The sequence below is a fragment of the Cryptomeria japonica genome, chromosome 3 (assembly GCF_030272615.1).
Source record: "Cryptomeria japonica chromosome 3, Sugi_1.0, whole genome shotgun sequence".
Lineage (NCBI taxonomy): Eukaryota > Viridiplantae > Streptophyta > Pinopsida > Cupressales > Cupressaceae > Cryptomeria > Cryptomeria japonica.
The window spans coordinates 411,766,672-411,777,553 of record NC_081407.1 but is presented as its reverse complement, the minus strand read 5'-3'; the positions used below and the strand labels follow the sequence as shown (position 1 = coordinate 411,777,553).

Genomic DNA, 10,882 nt, shown 5'->3' with positions numbered 1-10,882 from the left:
CTCTCCATCTTCCTCTTCTATTCCCCATCTCTATCTCCGTCTCTATCTCTTGCTACAACATAACATGAGCCTGTTGGTAATGAAACCTGATTATGTTCTCAATTTAGAGGTTTTGTTTTGGTTATGATTGAATCCTTGTATGTTGATACATAGTTAAATTGAAGTTGTCACTTCTCCATTGAGACCTTTGTTGGACAAACAACATCATGGCCTACCAATTGACCTCACATACTACTCAAATTTATGCAAAAAAGAAAGAAAAAAAAAAAAAAAAACCATTTTTTACTTACCACACCTCTTCGGCATACCCATTGCACACCAAGATACAATTGCCAGTAAAATAATTTTTCTAAGTGAAATAATGAATACTATATCCTAATATTATAAAAGTGACTAGGAATCTCATATCACGGTCATGAAAAATCAATATTGGCAACCAAGCTTTTAATTTTCTGAGACGTGGAAGACTCGAGAAAGGAAGGAAGGAAGGAATCGCACGTCGCTGAATGCAACTTAGCCCACCTGCTTTTTCATTTAGCCTAACCGTGTTCTTGCTCTCCTCATGTTCTTCATGTGACAGGTTGTCGTGTCTTTTTGCCCTAATTTTCCAAGTCCACGGGCGATATCCACACGTAATACTTCAATGGTCAAAAAGTTCACCAACCACTTATTTGGTAGACACTGTTTGATTGTCGAAGAATATAATGTTTACTTAGTCTGATAACTCCGATATAAACGTACATTTTAGAATCGACAACACGATGGAGCGGACGGGTATGCTAGTGGTAGCTCTAATTTTGTTCGCGGGTGTACTGCCCGCGGTGGCAGCTGCATGCCCACTGAATATCACCGGGGAACTGGATGCGTATCCAGCGATGTATGAGCGATGCTCAATTCACAAATATCATTGCTGCGAAGGCATCGCCGACTTGATCAAAATCCTGCAGTACTCCTGGATGCACAACAATCGTTCTTTCCTATTACCCGACAACCGTACAGCCAAATCCTGCGTCGATGAATTCAGCGAGCAGCTCATAGATCGCGGGGTCGACTCCGAACTCCTCGCAACTTGTGGGCTGGGGGTCCATAGCTTCCTAAGCGGTTCTTCCTCCTGCAACAATATTACGGATTTTCACAGCTTCGAGAAGGCGGTCAACGTGTCTGCCCTGCGGCAAGACTGTAAGGCAGGGGGGCCAGGCGATTTCGAGTGCAGGAACTGCGTGAGGGCGATGGGCATGGCGGTCTGTTCCTTGAATCAAATCCCCATCAAGGGGAAGTCCAAGTGCCCCGAATTCGTGCTAACTTACGTGGGAGGAGGCATCAACTGCTACGACGCCCTCGGCCCTGACGCCGCTTTTTGTATTCTTAGCGTCGACAATTTGTCTGCTGTGGCAACCGCCTTGGGTCCTCCGCCTCGAAGGCATAACAGAGCGGCTCCCAACGCGGTTAACAAGACGCTTATCATGACGCTCGTTCCTTCCCTGGCGGTGCTCATTCTTGTGTTGGCCACCGTTTTTTGGTACCTCCGAAGGCTGCGCAGCGGGAAGGAAAGCCAACAGAGGAAGCTGATCCGGAGGTATGAGATCCTCAGCGAGAGCACCGGTTTGATTTTCTTCAACATGCCGGAGATAAAAGAAGCCACGGAGAATTTCTCGGAGTCGAATCTGATCGGGGAGGGGGGCTTCGGTAAGGTCTACAGAGGCACTCTGGCAGACGGAAGGCGATTAGCTGTGAAGAGATTTAAGGACTTGAAGCAGAGAGCAGAAGAGGAGTTCAGCCACGAGGTCCAGGTCATTAGTAGCGCTAAGCACCGGAACTTGTTGCCTCTGAAAGGCTACAGCGTGGGGATCATCGCCCAAGTGATAGAGCAGGTTCTGGTCTACGACTTGATGGAGAACGGAAGCCTAGCGGAATATTTCTTTAGCTCCACGAAGCCATGTCTGACATGGCCGCAGCGGTTTAAGATCTTTGTGGGAATAGCGAGGGGGCTCGCTTACCTGCACGAAGATGCGAAGCCGGCGATTCTTCACAGGGACGTGAAGGCGGCGAACGTTCTGCTGGACGAGGAGCTGAGCCCTCTCGTGGCGGATTTCGGGATGGCCAAGTTCAAGACGGCAGGCAAGACGCACTACACTACGCGCACCGTTGGTACGATGGGCTACGTGGCTCCCGAGTACGCGCTCTACGGCTACCTTAACGACAAGAGCGACGTCTTTAGCTTTGGTATCGTTGTGCTCGAGCTCTTGACGGGTCGTCGGGCTTTCGACTCCAGCACTAATCGGCTTGAGCACATCCTCGTTTCTGACTGGGTGGTGGACATGAGTCAGAATGGGAAATCTAGCGAAATAATAGACGAGAGGATTCGGGATTCCGGTTGCAAGCAGGATATGGAGAAGGTGTTGTTGCTGGCGCTGCAGTGCGCCCACCCGAGAGTTGGATGTAGGCCTTCGATCGGCGAGGTGCTCCTCATTCTGGAAGGCATGGAGAGTCCTTCGCCAAACATGATTTGTGCACTGCAGAGCATGGAGGTGGACCTGGAGTCTTCCTTGAATAACAGAGGCGACTTTACATGGCTTATGTCTTCCGATACTGCCGATGGCCTCTTTTTGTCCAATTCCAGCTCATCTTCAGGCTCCCGTGATTTCTCAGTATGAACAGTTGGGGGAGAGGCCCCACTACAGTGCCTGGGCAAAGATTCGATCTTGGAATCGTAGGCGAGTGGGGTTGGAAGCTTTGAAACGACTGTATTCCACCTGTTGAGCGGGATAAAAGTGGTGTGATGATGGGTCAGAATCTTGCTATGACTTCGATCCCGTCCGAGTATCCTGATAGGAATAGAAAAATTTTAACGCATAAGGGAAAGAAGGTCTATGGAATTGTAAATCTCCCCTTTCTTAAAAGGGTCAAATAATGATTTTTAATTTCACTTTTTCAACCATCTTTAATCATATATATATTTGTGAAAGTTTTGAAGTTCTCAATCATTTAGGTGACTACAGCGACGGTTTTGTCATTATATTAAGTATTCTTTGGTTTGTCCATTCTAAATATTATTATAAGTTTTATTTCAATTGAATTAAAAGATACATTCATATTCTCTTCTCAAATTTCTTTTGACCTTATCCATCTATATATTTTACATCGAAGATGATGTGAATTAGTCTTCAATTTCACAATGAAAATCTTTGCATTTTAAGGAATATTGACAGCTAAATAGACATTTTTGTTGATGGGTTGAAGAGGAGTTAAATTCTTCGAGGTAATATTTATTCTCTCTCATATCTTTTCTCATGTTGACTTGTGTAACCTATTTACAACAAATATATTATTTGCATAGCTTATCTACAACACATATATTTACTTTTTTGTCATTATTAGAATAAAATGTGTCATTTGCTCATCCACCTACAATTTTGCCTCATCTGTAACTTTTTTCTTTCACTCTTAGACATCTCCAAACAAAACATTAGACCAACAATTTGCCTTCATCTACTCATTTTTTTTTAAATATCTCAAAATATGCAACCTACCAATGTCATCAATAAGATTTGTATTTGTTTCAATTAAAAGAGTCTTATTAGGGACTAAAGTCTTTAAATTTAAGATGATTTTGATCACAGATTTTTGGATTCCCACTATCTACATTCATTTGGTTTCTAAAATATTGCTATCCCATATTTCATATCCATAGGCATTTAAAACTATCTAGACTCTATTTATGTATTAGTAATTTTGGTTATGCTCTATCTCTACATCTATTTTGAAGAGTAAAAATCACTCTCCACTCTCCCAAAGTTCTCTTCCTTTTGCAACTTTTCTAACTAATCTTTTTATTGAAGTAAATCTCATGGTATTTATATTTCTTTATTTCTTCTAGAATGCTTTCTTCAAAATAAGTGTTGAACCAATTATTTTTCTTTATATTGATAACTATGATCTTAGTCTTATTGATATTAACTCGTACATCGACATATTGACAAAAGTCTTCAAAGATTAAAAAATGCCATTTTAATCCTTAAATAGACCTAGCAATCAAAATAAGGTAATAAATATATATGAAAAACTTGACTAACACATTCTTCCAAAAGAACACTATCCCCACCTTTTGAATTTAGCTATTCTTTGAATTTGCCAATATAAAAGCAAAATAGTGCACTAGAATAAGCCCATCTACAAAGTATTTAATGATTTTAAAGAACAAAAAGAAAGCTAAGTTAATTGCTTTCTTTCCAAGTTCATAGAGCATAAAGCCACCCCTCTCTTTATTCTTGTTAATGTCTCTTTGAGAATCTCAACCGCAAGACATGTTGAGGAAGAGAAATAAGAAATATCATTCGATAGAAGTTTAAAAAACAGAATAGATATGACATGGAGTAGATTTTAAATGTCTTCCATAAGTTTGACAAGATGAATACTTTTGAATTTTTAACAATTTTTTGTGATAATTAGTTTGATTTTCATGATTTTTTTTATGTAATGTAAAATAATAATTTTAGTGACAATTAGTTTTTTTTAGTCACTTTAGCATGATTAGCTGAATTTTATGCTTTTAAATATGTTGATAATAATTATATATTAAAATAGATTTTCTTTATAGGTATTTTCAATCAATTAGATAAACATATCAAAATAAATATAATTAGCATAGGTTAAGTGAGATGTAATTTATAATAGCAATTGATATTTGCAATTTAGAAATTGAATGAGATGGATGATGATACTTAGTTCAATGACTAATAAAGATCAAATAGATGATATTTTAGAATCTATATCATGTTAAATCATAAATAGTCTCTTTGTCATTGAGTCATATGAAAATCATATATTTTTATTCTATCAAAAGATAGGTTTACAAGTCAAGCACATTCACAGTTATATATCTATACATGAGCCTTGAACTTAAATCAATAACTAGTTGTTGTTTGTTGTATAATTTTACCTAATGCAACCTTTTACTTTGCTCATCCTAAATGTCTAGATACTTTTTAAAAATACTTAATGAATTGTCATCATGAAACAAAAAGATTTTTCCTAAATCAATCTTGAAAATTAAAAAATATGAAAAACAATAAGAAAATTCCTAACTATGTAGATTCTTTACTCTTTTTTTTTTGCACCAAATAAAAATGTTACATTATTGATTTCTCTCTAGAATGAATGATTTCTTGATTCTATGATGATAATCTTATAATTTGTCTTTAAATACTAGAACATCATAGCATTAAATTGAGCTAAATGTATATTTAGTTAGCTCAAGCTAAAAGGGTGAAGGAACTGATCATTTCCTAATTTTTCTGAAGTGGTTATTACTATTGTGTCACTCAATTTCATTATTGTAGAGTTTGTAATGATCAGTTCAGAAAAATTAGGAAATGCATGACACAACATTCTATCTTGAATGTTTGGCTCAAGAAATTAAAGAAATGAATGGCACAACATTCCATTTCAATGCTTTGTCTAGCCAATTAGGAAACTAAATGCATTAATTTATTGAATGCATTAATTTAATGAAGGCCTCACTGTTGCTTTGGCTACCAATAACTACTACCCAATCTTTCCACAAGTATTGTATAGTGATTTATTCAATCCACAAGCACCCAAACAAAACTCTTGAGCCAAATAATAGGTATTGCATCTTGCTTTAATTCTTAGTAAATATTTTAAATTATACGATGATTTGTTTCTATATTGTTAATGCTTTTTGCATCTACAATTTGTAGTTGATGAAGCCCTTGAATGAAATTCAAATTCGAATTGCCCTTGTTCATGTGATGTGAAGAAACGGTGTTGCTCCATTTGCTTGTATTTGTTGTTCACTAAACACTTAGAAATATTATACCAACTGTATGCGGGAAAAGTGGGTTGATAAAACTCAATATGTGAAAATATTGCTAAATACTAATCCACACACACACACAGGACTTCTTGGTGCAAGCTATGGAGTAATGAAGTATTACTCAGCTTCCCAAGGTGGGTCCCATGGTTCTCTATCTCACAATGTCCCTCAAACCAATGTTTTTGCTCTCAGATCACTGAGCAAAATGGTTTAGGGATGGCAAATGCAAGAACGAGGGATGTTTTGATAGATTTTAGAATGAAAGGTATGTTAAGCTATGTATGATTCTAGAAATGCAATAAACTAGATGATAAGATGACAAGGTTAGTATGAATACTATCCTAACATGATATATTTAGTCTATGATTGAGCTATATGATAAAGAAAGTATTCTAAACATGCATATTTAGACTAATTTCTATTCTAAAGAGAGGCTAAATGATGAGCATAAAATGATATGAGAAAGCTTGAATGTATTTGAGCATAAGTGTGATACTACAAATTTGGAGGATTCTCTATATGTAAAAAGGGAGGAATGAGAGGTCTATTTATAGCAAAAATAGGGTAATGGATGGTCAGGATTGAAAGAGTTAATCAAGGGATGAGTTTGAAAGTTGGGGATCCATGTTTGCAATTTGCACCAATGAAATGGTGACAAGTGTCAACATAAGATTGGGTTGAGAGAAGGGGTTGGAGACATTAAATGCCTGAGAAGACCTTATGGTCATCTAGAGATAAGGGTCAAGCTTAAGTTAGGATTACCCACTAGATTAAAAGTTAATCCAAGGATAAACCTTTGTGCAAATGATTAAGAGATAATCATGGTCAAAGCATTAAAGGCCTGATGAGACCTTTGGGTTGGGTAAAGGTTGAGTCAAAACAAATGTTTTAACCATGTAAGAGGGTTTGAGTTAACCATTAATAGTTATTGGAGACTTTGGGGGATTAAGTGGTTGAAGGTTGAAAGCCTTTAATGGTTATCAAAGACTTTGAGGAATTAAGTGGTTGAAGGTTGAAAGCCTTTAATGGTTATCAAAGACTTTGAGGTTTTGAGAAGTGACTTCCCTTTGCTTAGGGATGTGACAAAGTTTAGAGGAGGGGTTAGGTTAATTAGAAGTGATTAGAAGATTCTAGAAGGGATTAAAAAGGGGTTTGGGATTTTGCAAGTGGATGGAGGGATAATAGGATTTAATTGAAATAAAGAATTTTAATTCAATTTGGCTGTAATTTGGGGAAATTAAATAAATTTGATTTATTCAATTTTAGGATAACTATTTAATTAAATTTGAATTAAAAGTGGATAGGGGGGTTTTATTGAATAAAATGATTTATTCATTAAATGGGTATAGTGAATTTAATTTAAATAAATTGAGTAATTTACTTAATTAAATAGAGGAATGTGGGTAATTTAATTAAATTGGATTTAATCAAATAGAGAAATGAACATAAAATATTCATTTAGGAATATGGTCATTTTTATACGTCTACATTTTGCCTCTCTTTGAAGTGACGTGTGTGCACATGTTATTTCAAAGAAAATGATGTGTTTTTGTGATTTATGATCAAATGCAATTTTTGTGTCGTTCTTTCGATTTACAAGTTGTGCCCCAGATTTGATTTGATGTGTGATGCCCCAGATTCGATAGTTGATGGTGATGCCCCCTCGGGAGATGAATCAATATTTTGAAATTTTTTTGATTTAATTTGATGAGTTGCGTATGATATGTATGATTTTGGGTATGTGAAATGTGTGCAAATTGATTCATCTCCTGATAAGTTACAAATGTTATGGTATAGGGAAGACCGCAACCATATTACAGGTCCATTCGGCCAACCCTAATTTCATTTTCCTCCTATAAAAGGGGAAAAGGGCTTGAATTAGATTCATTTGTGCTTTGTTGACTTTGGAGAAAGAGAATTTGGTTTGCAGAGAAAATGCCTATTCCATATCATAGACACTGTTTCGAGCGCATTCGGAGGTACCAGGGACCTGCAGCGCATGGACCACCAGTAAGTCAACATTATTGACCCCCTTTTGACTTTTCATTTTGTCGTTTTTAGTCATTTTTTGATTTTAAAAGTTTGGGTTTAACGGTTTAGTGCGTCTAGGGAATAGATTAGCACATACGAAGTTTAAAGTAGCGCATCTAGTCAAATATTAGGGGTCGCATCCGAAATAGATAGGATAGCGCATAGGAAATATAGGTTAGTGCATATGTGTAGAATAGCGCATGGCAACCGTCGGGTAGCGCGTCAGGTCAACAAGTTAGCGCGTAGGGTAGACCTAGTGCATAGGGATCGCAGGGGTTCGCATAGGTAAGGGGGTTTAGCGCGTAGGGTTAACCTAGTGCATAGGGTCAAACGGGTAGCGCCTAGGAAGTGTAGATTAGCACGTGGGTAGGGTAGGTTAGGTGGCGCATGGGGGGAAAGATTTAGCGCGTAGAGTCAATCTAGCACATAGGGTAAATAGATTAGCGCGTAGGAAAAACAACCTAGCGCGTGGGAGAGTTTTAGCACAGGGGGAGTCTGTTTTAGCGCATCTGGAAAATTTTTGCGAGATGAGCCGATTTGTAAATTTGTCGTGCCTGTCTGTCATGATTTTATGGATTTGTCCAATATGAGTGTCGGTATAACTTGTTTTGATTTGCGATATTCCAAGTGATGTATAGATATCAATGTGTTGTGTTGATCAAAATATGATTTATTTGCATGTTCTGTTTCAAGTTCAATGTGTGAAGCTTGATTTGTGTTACAAGCTGATATGGGTTGGAAACTTGAGTTGTTTTACAAGCTGATATGGGTGGGAAACTTGAGTTTTTTTACAAGTTTATGTGATTTGTGGAGACTTGAGTTGTGTTACAAGTTTTGATATGGTTTTTGAGAACTTGAGTTGTTTTACAAGTTGATATGAAATGATAGGATTTTGAACTTTGATATAGATGAGCAAATTGTTTCATGTTGTTGATGTGAGTTTGATTTTGATATCTTTGTTTTGATGTGGAAACTGATATTGGATTTGTTTTGCTTGTTGACAGGAGTGATTGGGTGTGGTGCAGTCGCGGGAGAGATTTCCCAAACTGTGGACATTGATACCGCGGTTGTCGCAGGCTAATCTCGATATTATCGAGAGATGTGGGTTGACTTCCCTCTTAAATATGCCTCGGTTCACTGTGAACCAGGGGCTATTGACAGCACTTGCGAAGAGGTGGCACAGTGATACGAACACCTTCCATTTTGCCACTGGAGAGATGACAGTCACACCAGAGGACTGTTACCGGATTCTATGCATCCCTGTAGTAGGGGCATTACTACCATATGAGCAGTCGGAGGAGGGTGGGACCGAGGCACTGCGCCGCATTTTCCAGGATGATATAGTCTGCGGCTATGAGATTCCATGGCAGGAGTTTTTGGACCTAGATTATGCACCGCTGCCATCCGTACTAGCAGGGTTCATTGGTGGATTCCTTTGTCTTGATCGCAGGTCAAAGGGATTCTCGGTGGGATGGGGGCTGGTGTTGGAGGAGATGGTTACACAGGGACGGAGGTTTTCATGGGGGTCAGCTATGCTGGCCCATTTATACAAGGGTCTACATGAGGTAGTATACCTTGGTTATAGCAGTTTGTCAGCTGGCGTGACTTTATTACAAGTATGGTGCTGGGAGCATATTCCAGCAGCGAGGCCACTAGCAGACAGGGACAGGCCCGTAGGAGCAGCATATGCCTACGGATACAGGGGTCTAGTTGTCCAGCGCAAGCTGGGCAAACTAGAGCACTGGAGGAGGGTACTTGATGACATTGATACAGTCACATGGCAACCGTATATAGGATGTGAGGTGTGGGCTGAGGATGGGCTGGAGATGCCCTTTGTTTTCATGACCGGACATCTGATCGGGAGGACCCTGTTTGTGATTGAGAGGGTTGTGGTGACCCGAGTTTTGAGGCAGTTCGGGCGCCAGCAGGGTATTCCACAGGGAGCGTGTCTATATGCACAGCGGTGGCAGGATGTGGCTGATTGGGGGCCGACCATTGATAGTGCAGTGGCGGTGGAGGAGTTTGTGGGGTTGGCAGGGCAGATATGGGATTATGCCCCTGAGATTCAGGATGCGGGCATGACGGATGAGTTTGCTCGATTGTTTGTTGCGCGGGCGGTGGCCAGGATATCTGATCTTGAGGAGATGAGGCCAGCCTTTGATTCGGATGAGGAGGAGGGAGACGGGGGAGACGACGAAGATGATGGGGAGGATGGAGGAGGAGGATGAGGGAGAGGAGCCAGAGGGAGGCGGGGAGATAGAGGGAGGAGAGGGGATAGAGATGTGGATAGAGCGGTGAGATAGGCGAGGATAGATAGGGGGAGAGGTGGATTGGCTATCGGAGCCGGTGGAGAGGGGAGAGTGGGGGAGGTGTTAGCTGCAGTGGGTGGTACAGAGGAGGCTATGCGACCAGCGCAGAGGAGGAAGATGGATGTACTCCCACCTCCAGCACCGAGGACAGGCCGAGTGGGAGGGGTTCCTCCAGCACAGGTACCACTAATGGGTTCGGATCTCGGGTCACATTGAGGATGCTCAGATCTGGACCCTACAGGTGACTGTTCAGCAGCTGCAGGCACAGATTTTGACCTATCAGCGGCATATTTCTCAGTTGACCACTGAGCGGGACACTGAGATAGAGCAGAGGGGACGAGCGGAGGAGGTGGTGTCGAGTATGCAGAGAGCAGCGGCGGGTGGTCCGATGAGAGACACCCTGAGAGAGCTGGCATTGAGAGCCTAGGAGGCAGAGTATTATCGGCGGCACTATGAGGTTGCAGTACCCAGGGATCGCCGAGTACAGAGCTTTGCACAGTTGAGATCTAGTCGATCTCGAGATACTGGGTCGCGATCTGAGAGCCGAGGTGTTACGGGGCCACCGAGACAAGACCCTCCTGGAGATCCAGGAGCAGGGACATCTGGAGCGAGACCATCTCCGTCAGGGGATAGTCATACTTGACAGACATGGTCTCCATTGTATTTTTGAGCATTGGATTCTTTGTACTGGACACAGTGTTTGACA

General features: G+C 40.5%; 1 protein-coding gene across 1 annotated transcript; it reads left to right on the top strand.

Annotated features, from left to right (window-relative positions):
• The first annotated feature begins 761 nt into the window (after positions 1–761).
• LOC131069493 (probable LRR receptor-like serine/threonine-protein kinase RKF3) lies at positions 762–2,654 on the top strand. The gene has a single exon (XM_058004952.2). The coding sequence runs from the start codon at positions 762–764 to the stop codon at positions 2,652–2,654; it is 1,893 nt and encodes a 630-aa protein (XP_057860935.2).
• The last annotated feature ends 8,228 nt before the right edge of the window (positions 2,655–10,882 follow it).